The following is a 14781-nucleotide window of genomic DNA, read 5'->3' on the forward strand; positions in this document are numbered from 1 at the left end:
CAAGTCTCTGATTAATGGGCTAAAGAACAAAAAAAGTAAAAACCAATGATAGAGAAAATTGGTAAGGCACTGTGATATGACCTGTATATAAGGATTGCTATATCCATGTCAGTGTAGATAACACTGAGATTTTTGCCTTGCAGACACTGCAAATTCAAGTTTGGAGTCACTATTTGGCCAGCCCTGAAATGGAAGTCATATCTCAGATCAAAGCAGTCATGCTGTTCTCCTGTCAGCTCAAAAAGCTTATTCAGGTTTCAAGGAGAAAGGAGTTTATGGTCCCCTGAAGGTAACATTATAAACTATCAAGTGATTTTTTTTAAATGACATCGTGGTTGAGGTCCAAGTACTGTCAATTCAACGTGGAAACATCAAAACCTGTTATGTAAAGCTTATCCACCTTGGGGGGAGGGGCAGTGCTGGGGATGAAATCATAGTTCCAGCCATATTAAATTGTGTTCCACACTGACCTAAATCCCTGGCTCAAGTTTATACACACACACACACACACACACACACACACACACACACACACGTATATGTGTGTGTGTATATATATACATATATATATATATTCCCCATCTCATTTTGCTATACATTAACATTTAAACGAACACAGTTCATGTTGTGTTTTTCTTTTCCTGCTGGTCCTGGGGCATGAATTTAGCATTGGGCACTATCTCTGAGCTTTGTGGTCAAGGACAGTGCTCTACCACTCAAGCCATGGCTCTACTTCCAGGTTTTTGTTTTTGGCAGTTAAAAGAAAATAAGAGTCTCATGGTTTTTCCTGCCTAGGATGGGTTTGAACCCTGAGCCTCAGATCTCAGGCTCTTGAGTAGCTAGAGTTACAGGCATGAGTCACTGGTGCCCAGTCCATTGTCTGATATTTATAAACAAATTAAATTTAGATCATGACACCACTAAGCACCCAAACTGCCATCTATGTTCTGTCATTACAAAAATGTCACTTTATCAACGTCAGAAACAAACCTTTTGTGAGCAAGCATCACTTTCATCTGAGTCTCGGAATTCCACACAGACTGCAATGTTCCTTGCCTATAATGACCAACCATACAAAATGAGTCATACATGAGAAGACGATATGTCACATTTTATCTTTCAAAAATGTATACTTGATATTGCTTACCTTGGCAAATGTTTTCTGGCTATCATATTTTAATTGCAACGGATAGACATACAGATGGTTTTTGTAAATACTAAATGGGTAATAATACTTTGTCATTTCTGGGACAAACTCTTCCACCTCCACAGTAATATTTTGACAATCCTGTTCAAAAGGCTTCAGGGGCATATATGATGAAGTAACACAATCTATAGTAGAAAAATAAATAAGCCAAGAGTGTAGAATTGAACAATTCTTACCACATTCCCATATTTATAAAAAAATACACATGGAACATGTTTTCAGAGTGATTTAGAAATGGAACTCTTATTAGGTGACAAAAGTCAAACAACCACTTAAAGAACCCAAAAGGACACAATGGAGTAGCCTGACTGACTTGTAGAACCTTCACACCTGATGTGGATAGCGATTTCTTGCCAAATATAACACATCATAATTTCGACAAATGTATACTCTACACTTTCTCTCCTGTGGCTGCAAGTTAGCTTTTGCTGAAAATTTTTATGGGTATGAGGGAAAGAAGTAAATCTATGCTTCCAATTAGTTCATGGAGAGTTACTTTTAAAGTTAACTTGGTGCAGGTGCAAATTTTCACCAAAGAAATAATGGAAGTCTTTTGAAATTATAGATCTTATGATGTGTTACCAATAACAAATTCAATACTCCCAAGCATGAAAACTACAAAGCCTCTGAGTTCAGCAGCATGTGTTACGAGAATGGCCACTGGGATAAAGATTATGCTTATACCTAAGGCTGCAAGACTGTGTGTCTTTACTGTGGAGACATATTGATGGACATAGAAGACCTAGGGTGAATTGGATTTGAGGACACAATATTTTTGTTTGGTTTTTCTTTGATTACTGAAGTCATTATAATTATAATAGAACACCTAGAGCACCGAATAAATTTACTCAATTGTAATTACCCAGAGATTACTATTAACAATTCTGTATTTTCTAAATATTTTCTAAAAGGGAATACCCACAATATAAGCTGTTTTTGAAATATCCGATAAAATCAACTTAACTTGTTTTCTAATCTGTATTCACCATGCATATTGGTTTGAGTAGTATCTTCCCCCAAATTCATGTTCACCTGTAATTTCAGCATGTGACTTTATTTGGAAATAAGATCTTTCCAAATGTAATTAGTTATGAGAAGGTCATAGTTAATTAGGATGGGCCTGAAATCCAATGGCTTGTGCCCTTATAAAAAGGCCATGTAAGGACACAAAGGAAGGAAGACCATGTGATGACATGGTAGACAATGGAATGATGAAGCTATAAGCTACGGGATGCCAAGATGACCAGATGTTGCTAGAAGCTAGAAGGAAACAAGAAATGATGGTACCTTAGAGCATTCAGAAGAAGCATGGCTCTGCCAATACCTTGATGTTGGACTGTGGGGCAATATATTTCTGTAGTCTGAAACCACAGAATTTATAATATTTTGTTGTGGCAGTCTTGAGAAGCTAATATGCTGTGTTAACCTCAGGAAAACGATTGAAAGACAAACACCTAAGAGCCAAACAGAACTTTCAAAGTTTATTTGCAATACATTCTTACTTGATAAATCCATAGGTACACACTCCACTGTGATATTTAGCAACCCGGGAATAATCTGCAATTTGGTCTTCTCTGGCCTAGATATAAAGTAAGAATATTTTAAGGTTAAAAATTGTGGTAGATTAAGTACATTGGTTATACAATATCCAAACTTAATTTTTTTTGCAACACTAGGGTTTTAAACTTAGTGCTTTGTGCTTGTTAGACAGATACTCTACTGCTGAATCATGCATCTAGTCCTTTTTTATCTTGGTTAGTTTTGAAATAGGGTCTCACTTCCTGCCTAGGCACAGGTCTAGACTGCAATCTGCCTATTTTATCCTGTTGTAGCTAGGATAACTCATGTACCTGACTGCTCCCAGCTATTGTTGAAAAGGAAGCTCATGAATTCTTTTGCCTAGGCTGGCCTCAAACAATGACCCTCCAACTCTCAGTGTTCTGAGTAACCAGAATTACAGGGATACAAGTGTGAGCCACTGGCACCTGGCTAGCAAACTTAAAATGTTTTTGCTCCAACATTGTAATCTGAATTTGGGGCCTCATGTTCTTGCTCAGCTTTTTCTTTGCTCACAGTTGGTGTTCACTACTTAAGCCACAGGTCAACTTCTGCCTTTATGCTGGTTAACTGGAGATAAGAGTTTTAGAGATTTGCTCGTGTAGGCTGGCTTCAAACCATGATTCTCAGATCTAAGCTTCCTGGGTAGCTGGAGCCACAAGCTTACATTTTTGTTTAAATATACCTAATATTCATCATTTTCAGAAACTGATAATGTACATATTACATTTATTTATTGAAGTAATTTATTACACTTACTTTTTGTGTTCTGAGAGAAACTTGAAGATGTCTTCATTTGAAAGCTTGCTACTGTCTTGTTTATAGAAAGGAGAAAATGTTGCATCCAGATCCAATGAACCTTGAGTATCTTTGAATATGGATCTAAAGCAGAAATAGAAATTTTTCTATCTAAAAATATCCTCTGTTTAAAAATGTACTCTGGTGGGACTAAAAAACTTCAGAAACAGTTTGGTTGCTTCTTACATAGTTAAACATGTGTCTACTACAATGCTACAATTTCATTCCTAAACATGTTGCCACATGCTGTACATGAATATTCACAGTAGATACACTTGTTACTGCGCCCAACTGAATATAACCTAGATATTCATCAAAAAATTAATTGTGAATGAACAAACTGTGGAATAATTTATAAACTGAACTACTAATTTACACAATAACATGGATAAATCTCAAAAAACATACTGAATAGAAGAAAACAAACGTAAGTGTACTATTGCACGATTCTATTTCTATGAAGATCTAGGATAGATAAATCTACAGTGGTAATCACATTCCTGGTTTCTTTTTTTTTTTTTTTTTTTTTTGGCCAGTCCTGGGCCTTGGACTCAGGGCCTGAGCACTGTCCCTGGCTTCTTCCCGCTCAAGGCTAGCACTCTACCACTTGAGCCACAGCGCCGCTTCTGGCCGTTTTCTGCATATGTGGTGCTGGGGAATCGAACCTAGGGCCTCGTGTATCCGAGGCAGGCACTCTTGCCACTAGGCTATATCCCCAGCCCATTCCTGGTTTCTTGATGTGAGGATGGGATGCTTGACTAGACAGAGCCCTGAGTCAACTTTCTAGGGGTGATATACATATTTTGGTTAAAGTGGTGGCTTTATTTGGGAATTTTTTTAAAGCTGGTCATTTAAATTTCATGCATTTTATCAAAGGTAAAATATATCATAATAGCTGGTAAGATTAAAATAGATCTTTAAGATAGCATTAATATTTACTATATGTGCATAACCATATGAAATTGAATTATTCCTCTTTTCCTTTTCTTTTTGTTTGTTTGTTGTTGGTGGTGGTTGTGGGGCTTGAATTCAGGTCCTGGGCACTATTCCCTGAGCTTTTGTGCTCAAGGCTAACACTATACTACTTTTTGCCACAGCTCCACTTCTGGTTTTCTGGTGGTTAATTGAACATAAGAGTCTCATAGACTTTCCTGCCCAGGCTGGCTTCAAACCATGATCCTCAGGTCTCAGTCTCCTGAGTAGCTAGGATTATAGGTGTGAGTTACCAGTGCCAGCTCTCTTTTTCCATTTTAAGCTGCTATTTTACTCCTTGAATGGGAAGCAGTATATAATCACTCAACTTTTATAGCCAGAAATATAATTCCTCCTGGAAGAGAGAAGAGTTCCTCATCAAAACTGAGGATCAAAGCTGCTTTCTTTGAAGATTTCAATTTTTTTTTGGGGGGGGCAGTCCTGGGGCTTGAACTCAGCACCTGAGCACTGTCCCTGGCTTCTTTTTGCTCAAGGCTAGCACTCTACCTCTTGAGCCTCAGTGCCACTTCCAGCCTTTTCTGTTTATTGTGGTGCTGAAGAATCGAACCCAGGGCTCCATGCATGCTAGGCAAGCACTCTACTGCTAAGCCACATTCCCAGCCCTCTTTTTTTTTCTATTGGTAAAACAGAATCAAGCAGTTACTGCTATTGCCCAAAGGGGGGCAGTAAGCCACAGTGGTGTACATTGACTTGAACAGTGCTAACCTTAATAACAACAACAACAACAACAGCAATTGACGTTTTAAGCCAAAACATTACAGGTATGCTTATATTTATAAGACATACTTTACTTTCTAGAATGTTCACATGTACCAAACTCCCTACTCTTTTACCATTTGCCTATCCCTGGTTTTGTTTTAACCAATCTCCAAAACAAGAAAGATGTATTCGCATATAAACATTAAAAGTTTCCACCAAACAGTATGTTGATTTATATCATCCTGTTATTTAACTCTTCCATCACCATGTAACTGAGAGAAGAGTTAATTAACTTAGAATTTCCTATCCATGTGCTATTCCCCAGCACCAAATAAACATAATTGATTGAATTATTCAGAACATGGTGCCCTGTCCTCATGAGTTCCAGTGCATTGTACAGGCTGTACCATAACAAGCTGAGGAAGCTGTACTATAAAGTTGAGCTATGTGAAAAACCACGTTGTAAGTCATCACCATGTGTAGACTTGCAAGATTTGGATAAAGCAACATAAGCTCCCATAACATAAAAGGCTTAAAAATACGTACTTTCAAACACACTGTCCTCGGAAGTGGCACTATGGCTTAAGTGGTAGAGCACTAGCCTTGAGCTGAAGAGCTCAGGGACAGTGCCCAGGCCCAGAGTTCAAGTCCCATGACCAACAAAAAAGAAAAAAAAATACACTGCCCACAACAGGTTAGCTCAACTAGGAAGCAAGAAAATCCATTAATTATACACTTGAACTTAATAATCACATTCTCTCTCATAAAAAATTATAGTATATTTTCCACAATCATTCTATGATAAGATTTTCAAGCTCTAAACTCTGCCAATTCTGACATAATGACCATATTGTACATAATTCATTATAATCTCTAGTTTTTCTGGAAAAAATTCCATCACTTTAGCAAATAAGCTGTGCTTTAAAGCACAATAAAACCAAGTGATATCAGTCAGGTCAGTAACAAAAGCCAAATAAATATTTCCTAAATGAAGACATAAAACTTTTGTAAGGGTCTTAATAGGGGTCTCTGATGCACAAAACATTCTAAGGAGTTTTATTTCCCAAGTATCTGAATGTACAACTGGCCTGCCAAGACCAGACTCGTGAGTGCTGCTAAGGACACCTGCCCTTATGTTCACAGAGGACTTGAAACAGAAAGGGCAGGATTATGTTTACACAAACCTGGCAGCCCAAGCAAAGGGCATTCTGTATTGTCCAAGGCGGCTACACACTTGCTTAGCTGTCCTGTGCACCTTCTGGGATGTCTAAGATTAGAAAGGAAAAGATAGGTTCAAATTTGTTCAATCTTCCAGAAAGTCATCCAGAAAAAATACCCCCCCACAAATTACCAGTACCAAACCATCGAAAAGGTACATAGCAATAAAGATGCACACATAAAATAAAACATACGTTGGGTATTCATTTTCCAAGACTTACATATTTCTTAAGGGTATGTTGTTTTCTCATTAACAGAGACTTCCTCATATTAGAAGATAGACAAGACAGATGTAGGGCATTTTTGTGCCAAAGACCTCTACCAACACTATTTTAAGGAGCTTTGACATGTGTGTCCTTTAGCACAGGAGGCAAACACTGGGAGAAATTTGTTCCGGATACGGTTGACCTTTCTACTCCCAAGATAATGTACAAGTGACAAGAGTCAATGCAATTAGTCAGTACTGTAGGCAGGAGCCATTGTCTGTACAGGGAATGGGATGACAAAGGAGATAAGAGGAATGAGATGCCATGGCTGGATGTTTATCCCTAGGGATATGGAATGCTAGAAGTTTTTACACCCTCAAGACTTCACAAGCTAGTCATAGGTCTCCTCTGCATCAGTTACATGATAAATACACAAGGCAGTGCCACCTACAACAGATTGGTATTTATTCTTGTGTGTGTGTGTGCTCAGGCTTGAACTCATGGCCTGGGCACTGTCCCCTAGCAGTTTTAGTTCAAAACTCGTGCTCTACCACTTGAGCCACAGCTCCACTTCTGGCTTTTTGGTGGCTAATTGGAAATAAGAGTCTCTCAAACTTTTCTTCCCAAACTGGCTTTGAACATTAAACCTCAGATCCTGAGTAGCTGGGATTACAGGCACCAGTGCCCAATATGATGATTCTTCTTAAAATGTTTGTATTATTATAAAGGTGATGTGCAGAAGGGTTAGAGTTATATGTCAGGTAACTTGATGATTCTTAAACATACAGTAGCTGTAGTGCTACTGATGAATTGTACTACAACCCCTTTGCCTCTCCAGCCTCAGTTTTGTCATTTACAACATGAGAGGATGGGATCCAATGAGTTTAAAACATTTGGATGTCATAATTTAGAAACTTGTGTAATGACAATATATAGGTTAGCATAATGCTCTTGGCATAATGGGGAGTACGCTCCTCATCTCTGTTTTCACTAATGATTTTTAGGATAAGTACATGCCCTAGTACGTGCCTGATCCATGATCTGCCTACTAGATGCTTTCCATCATTACTGGGATCATAGGTACATACTATTTCACCCAGTTTCTCTCCATGGAGACAGTCTCATTGACTTTTCTGCCAAGGTTAGTCTAATAGCTCTTTCCTCCCAATCTCAGCTTCCCACATACTTTAAGATAACAGGTACAAACCACTTCACCCACCTATGGGTCAAGAAGAGGCCTCAAACTGTGATCCTCCTGTTCATAGCCTCCTAAGTAGCTGGGATTTATAGGCATGAGCACACTGGCAATTGGCTTAGAGTTGCCAACTTTTGCTATTGTCACTTAAGTACATTCAGCAACCCAGAACAATAAAAAAAAAGCCCTACCATTTTATTGAACCTGCAAGTAATCAAAGAAAGGCCTAACACTGAAAAATGTAGAAAGGTTAAAAAGTCAACCAAAATGCTAGCCCTTTGGATTAAATACAGGGAGTCTAGAGAAACACTCCCTGTCTATTTCTCAGTTTGCATACCATCACAGACTGGAGTGAAATGGAATACACTTAGAGATTGGCTCTCCTCTCCCAGATTTGACTGGCCTCCTCCTTGGGCTGTATGAAGTGCTGGCAATGAAGGAAGGGGGTTACTGCCAGAGGATACCATCTTGATGCATGTATTTGGCCTTCAGCTCTTAGTTTGATAAGCGAGTAGAAAACAAATTGTTATGCTAACAATATAAATGAAAAGGGGAAAAGACCATGTTCAAGTTGTAGCATACCTACTCATGTAACACAATATGAAAACTTACAGAGAATATGATTGTTTTCTTTAAGAAAGGTCCCCTGACAGTGTGACTTAAAATATCAGAACAAGGTAAGTCTAAGGTAATCTGAATTGTGTACAAATAATCTTTATAAATACCTTTGCTGCATCTGTATTTTTGATGTAGGGTTCAGCACAATGTGTGATGTTTCCCTGTAACACCTTTTCGATTCTGGCAACTAGAAAAATTTCAGGATGTGGATTTGACACTGAGAAAATGCCCTGGAAAAAAAATTAATTCTAATTAGTCTTTTATGTAATACTATGCACATGGCTATTTGATTAATGATTCCTCAGAGTATACTTAGTATAGAATGCTGACATTCCACATTAAGATCATACTCAAGCTTTCTAGGATAGGTAGTACTTCAAAAATTTTTGGTAGGCAGGTCTCATTGTGGGCTTGGCATGAGCATGAGATATGCTTACCTCCACCTCCGGAGTGATGGGTTTATAGGTATGCACCACCACACCCAGCAGGTAGCACTTCTTTTCTTACAGATTTCAAAGCTCTCATGCTCTTTTTCTCTTTGTTGTTGGTTGTGAGGCTTGAACTCAAGGCCTGGGCACTGTCCCTGTTCCTGTTTGTGCTCAAGGCTAGTGCTCTACCACTCGAGCCACAGGGCTACTTCTGGTTTTTGAGTGGCTAATTGGAGATAAGAGTCTCACAGGGGGCTGGGGCTATGGCCTAGTGGCAAGAGTGCTTGCCTCATATACATGAAGCCCTGGGTTTGATTCCTCAGCCCCACATATATAGAAAACAGCCAGAAGTGGCGCTGTGGCTCAAGTGATAAGAGTGCTAGCCTTGAGCAAAAAGAAGCCAGGGACAGTGCTCAGGCCCTGAGTTCAAGCCCCAGGACTGGCAAAGAAAAAAAAAAGAGTCTCACAAGGGACTTTTCTCCTTGGGCTGGCTTCAGACTATGATCCTCAGATCTCAGCCTCCTGAGTAGCTAGGACTACAGGCATAAGTCACCAGCACCTGGCCCTGTGTTCTTTCTTTTAATTTTTTTTTATTGTCAAACTGATATACAGACCGGTTATAGTTTCATATTTTAGGCATTGGATACATTTCTTGTACTGTTTGTTACCTCTTCCCTCATTCCCCCCTCCCCCACCCTATGTTCTTTTTAAAATGGATTTTATATTTGGTCACCAACTTAACATTTATTGGTCTCTTAAGTACAGGTGTCACTACTGTTTCTTAGCACTAAACTAATGTGCCTTTCTCAAGTGGAACCAGATAGAGATTTTTAAATAAAGCTGCATATAACTGTAGAGTAGCTAGTCACACTTATTTCATAGTGAATACAGTTAAAAAGAAAGAAAATCATTTACCATTCTGCCTAATCTACAAATGAAACCACCCTATATAAAACACTTCTTTGTTGCACTTAGAAAGAATTCTGTTGCTTTGAATGCAATGGTAGCAAACAGAAGAACTCAAATACTCTCTTTAGGACACTAATATACAAACAACCCAAGTTGCATACTGTCTTACATATATGTGGGATAACTGTATCATCCTCCATCTTCTTACAGCATCATCTAAATACTGTATTAGTTAGTTTTGTTTGTTGCTTGAAGGAGCACCATGTAAATGAATGAGTGGGGGAAAAATCATCACAAAGTCTGTATTGACTTCTACTTTCTCCTGTTTGGTACATTCCCAATAGAGTGATTTTCAGTTTTTAAGGCATATCAAACATTATCTCATTTGTTCCCAAAAGAAGCTGCTGAGATAGACAGTGTACAAGAGAAAGCAGCGTCAGAGTCTAGCAATTTCCCCAAAATCAAACGACTTGTAATAAGCCTGGTTAATGGCTGATTCAGCTTTGATTTCCCAAGCAGCAAGCATGGAAGAAAGTTGGTTAACAGCAGCTCAGGAGTCATATTTCTTGGGGTCTAATTCTGGCTTTGCTACTTATGGTTTAGACAAGTCTGATTTTTCTTTTACAGTCTCAGGATTTTCATCTGTGCAGTGGGGGTGCTGAGAGTAATCACTCACAATTTCAGAAACCTCTTGCATGCATTAAATGGAATGAAGCACATGGTGAGGGCTGGTTATTACGAAGGTATCCCATCAAAGTGTGTCAAGGTCACAGAGCTTGGCTTCTAGTACTGCTGGAACATGCTGCTCGAACTGTGAGCTGGGGCTGGCAGACTGCCCTAAAGAAGGTATGCTGAGCAGTACACCTGGAGAATCATCTTTTTTTAAAAAAAATAAATTCCTAGAGTTGTTTCTTTCCCATGCTGTATATCTTTGCCACCACTAGATTTCTTTTCAAAAAACTTTCCTACGTGTTCCTGTCATGCTAAAACCTATGAATGTATACATGCATGCATCTATGCATGTATGTTTGTTTGATTTTGCCATGAGTTCTTGCTGTGTTGGCAAAGTGGTCTCAAATTCTTGGGTTCAAAAGATTCTTCTGGGGCTGGGAATGTGGCGTAGTGGTACAGCTTGCCTAGCATGCATGACGTCCTGGGTTCAATTCCTTAGCACCACATATATAGAAAAAAAAAGCCACAAATGGCATTGTGGCTCAAGTGGTAGAGTGCTAGCCTTGAACAAAAAGAAGCCAGGGACAGTGCTCAGGCCCTGAGTTCAAGCTCCAGGACTGGCAGATAGATTAAAAAAAAAGAACATTTTTATTTAGGGAAAATTCAATCTCTTCACCACATGAACAACTTTGTTGGTATACCTCTCCTGACTTTACTCATATCCATTTCCTTTCATTTCCTTTCAGTTACAGAAGCCCAAAGGGCAGACGATCAACTCTGCTCTGCCTAATCTCTATAGCGTCCAGTCTGGTTAGAGGTAGAATGCCAAGGGACCGTTGAGACTCTCATCTAAAAATGATTCTTGGCACCAGACAGCAGAACAGAGGAGCATGACAGCTGGACCCATCACCTTTCAGGCAGAACCCCTATATATACTAAAGAAGGGGAGGGGGGAGGCCTGGGCATTGTCTCTTAGCTTTTATGCTCAAGGCTTGTGCTCTACCACTTAAGCCACAGCTTCACTCAGGCTTTTTGGTGGTTAGAGATAACAGTCTCAAGGATTTTCCTGCTTGGGCTGGCTTTGAACTGTGATCCTCAGATCTCAGGCTCCTAACTATCTAGCATTACAGGCATGAGCCACCTGTGCCAGTTTATAGAGTTTATATTTTTGTGACAGTCCTAGGCTTGAACTCAGGGCCTAGGCATTATCCCTGAGCTTATTTTGTTCAAGGCTAGTGTTCTACCACTTGAGCCACAATTCCACTTCTGGTTTTATATTTTTTATAGGAGATAAAGAATCTTACAGACTTTTCTGCATAGGCTGGCTTAGAACTGCAATCCTCAGCGATCTCAGCCTCCTAAGTAGCTAGCATTATAGGCATGAGCCACCTGTGCCTTTCTCTATAAAGACTTTTTGTGCTCCATTAAAACTTATCTACTCATAATGGACATGGGAATATAGGGCCCATCTTTCTTTAAAATGTAAATCTTTGGGTCACCTTTTATCTTCTTTTTTTTTTGCCAGTCCTGGGCCTTGGACTCAGGGCCTGAGCACTGTCCCTGGCTTCTTTTTTTTGCTCAAGGCTAGCACTCTACCACTTGAGCCACAGCGCCACTTCTGGCCATTTTCTATATATGTGGTGCTGGGGAATCGAACCCTGGGCTTCATGTATACAAGGCATGCACTGTTGCCACTAGGCCATATTCCCAGCCCCATCCTTTTATCTTGATTAGAAGATATACACAGAGGTGTGTGTGAATCTCCATTCTCTGTCACCAAACATTTCCTTTGAATCTCACATCATAGTTGCACTGAAAATATTACTTTGCCAGTATGTTATCAGCGTGTTCTTAGTTCCCATCTCTCCCTGTCTCCACATTCAGTTACTAGAAACCATGAAATAATGCAAGGATGTTGTTGTTTCTTGTTCTGAGTGTGGTACCAAGGCAAAAGATCACTCTACCTGCTTTATACAGCGTAACTGTGATTCAGCAATTCCATGAATGAAAGACTCAGGTGAAGAGCCCTCTGGGTTTCCATCATTGGCTGAAAGACTAGGCAGCATGTCACGAACACATGGCGGGTTCAGGTCTACATGAAAATCAGCTGAAATCTTACAGTTGTTCTTTACATCAAATAAGGCAAGATTGATAAAGAAAGGTTCAACCTGGAAATTAAAACAGTTCTATTTTAAAACAAAAACTTTGGGGTAGAGAGCAAGTAAAAAAAAGGAAGAAACAAATTACAAGATGATAATTTTTTGTTAATGCAGTTTCTTTCTGCGTTCATCATTTAGCTCAAATTGCATTGTAGCGATTTGCCTAGAAGAGTGTTTAAAAGATTCAATCAAATGTTAACTTCTATTAGGCATAGTTACACAATTTGTGCAAATTTTGAAAGATGCATAGAAATTGAAAGCTACATTTAAAGAAAAACAATCATCCCACAGATCCGCCCCCCCAATAATGCCAATAGTATATAGTAGAAAGACATCTTTATTTCTGTCAAGTTAAAACTTTTACTGGGCTACACATTTCCTAACTGTTACTATCAGTCAACATCAAATTACTTGAAAAAAGCTTTGTCCCATCAGTACTTTTGGAAGACATGATTCCCCCCTGCAGATGGCATTTGAGAGCTGGTCACAAAGAGAAATTTCATGCCAGATGGCATAAAGATTAACCCTTTATAAAATGGAAAAGTGCTCTGGTGCATTTCTGCCACTTCAATTATTGCTTTGGATATTTTTATAGCTAGAAACCAAAATTAAGGATGAAAGAAGATATAGTCTCTAATGGTTATACCGTTTCAACTATTTTTAAGCAACTCCAATGATGCATGGCACCTAGTAATTAGATAGACCAAAATGACTGTCATTCTATAGAACAGACTGCACAGCCTGTGTCCTCCCATGGTTTTGGTGACACTTAAGTCACTGCCATGAACCAGTTTCACACAGTAAATTATATTTCTATAAGAACTCATAAATGTGAAGACTCTTCATGTTTGGGGGTGGGAGCATATTATCCCTGATCCTTGCAAAGGCAAAAACCCTCTCTTCATCTTCCATTCTAAGCAAGGCTTTAATAAATCCTCTCAAGATGAGATCACATTTATATTTTGGCAAGAGAATGAGGTGTATGAAATTCTTCCATGTCCATTTTATCATAATATATAGCAGTAGAATTTTCATCCAGTAAATTAGTTCTTAGTCATAAGAAAGGAAAAAATGTATAAGTTGGCAACATAGAAAGAAAAGTCATACATACATTTGTGGGTGATCCTTCTGCATTGTCTCCAATGTGACCCAAGATATAGAAAGTTAAATCATGGCAATTTACCAAGAAACGTGCATTATACTTTTCTTCCAGTGGCTTTACATCAGGTTCATTTTGAGAAATGCCCAGCATCTACAACATAGACAGTATAGATTACCTTAATATTTTTATTATCTTTAAGTAGTTGAACACAGAGGTTGACTTTCAACAAAGCAGTTTGTGAGTATAATGCATCTTGATCGATGTCACCCCTTTCAACAAATTATCTTTTTTAAAAGATAGTGTTCACATGAATAAAGATTGATAGAGATTCAGATTAATAGAGTGAAAGTGGCAGAATTCCAACAGTTCTCTCCATATTCTTCCTTTCAACTCTTCAATGTCTTCATTCAGAAAGCCTCATGGAGATGATAAGAGTCTGATCTAAGGTAATGAGAAAGTCTCACATTCACATCATAGCCTACAAAGCCCTACATGACACAACTCCCTGCTTCTTCTTACCCTCTGGCCTCATCTACCATTTTTACCTTTTGCTGTATCTCTCTGCTCTAACCCCTCTAGCCTCCTTGCTTTTCTTCCAGTATATCCAGTAGACCCATAGCCCCAGGGCCTTTGCCCTTACGATTCTGTCAAGAACCTTCTTCCCAGATACCTGCAAAGCTTGTTCCCTGTAAGGTCTCTGATCAATTGGATTTCCACAGAGAGGCTTTTCATGAGTCCCTGTAGAAAATCACACACTTCTTGACAGTCCATGCTCACTTTCTCTGGTTTTTCTAATATTACTTTTTATATTACTTCATTGCGTATTGCTTAGCATTATCAGTTTCCCAAGAGACAAAATTGAAAGGAACATGTTATGAGAGGCTGCAGAAATCACACAAAGGTCTCTTGAGTTAGGAGGTGAGATAGGTAATTGGTATTATGAATTAGGTTGTGCAGATTTGGGAGGGAGGTGAATAGAAACAAGTTCCATGTGGGATGTGTTGAATTTGTGGTATCAGT

At 39.0% G+C, this 14781-nt stretch overlaps 1 protein-coding gene across 4 annotated transcripts in view; it reads right to left on the reverse strand.

Moving 5' to 3' along the window:
- Dock11 (dedicator of cytokinesis 11) overlaps positions 1-14781 on the reverse strand; it is a 132317-nt gene that overhangs the window by 88225 nt on the left and 29311 nt on the right. For all 4 annotated transcript variants that reach the window (XM_048336314.1, XM_048336315.1, XM_048336313.1 and 1 more), the window contains 8 exons: positions 13771-13911; positions 12465-12668; positions 8599-8721; positions 6439-6521; positions 3524-3646; positions 2710-2786; positions 1148-1332; positions 991-1056 (listed from right to left, as the gene is read on the reverse strand). In XM_048336314.1, coding sequence (XP_048192271.1) covers positions 991-1056; positions 1148-1332; positions 2710-2786; positions 3524-3646; positions 6439-6521; positions 8599-8721; positions 12465-12668; positions 13771-13911 — 1002 coding nt within the window. The remainder of the gene's footprint in view (positions 1-990; positions 1057-1147; positions 1333-2709; positions 2787-3523; positions 3647-6438; positions 6522-8598; positions 8722-12464; positions 12669-13770; positions 13912-14781) is intronic.

Source organism: Perognathus longimembris, chromosome 28, assembly GCF_023159225.1.
Source record: "Perognathus longimembris pacificus isolate PPM17 chromosome 28, ASM2315922v1, whole genome shotgun sequence".
Taxonomy (NCBI): Eukaryota; Metazoa; Chordata; class Mammalia; order Rodentia; family Heteromyidae; genus Perognathus; species Perognathus longimembris.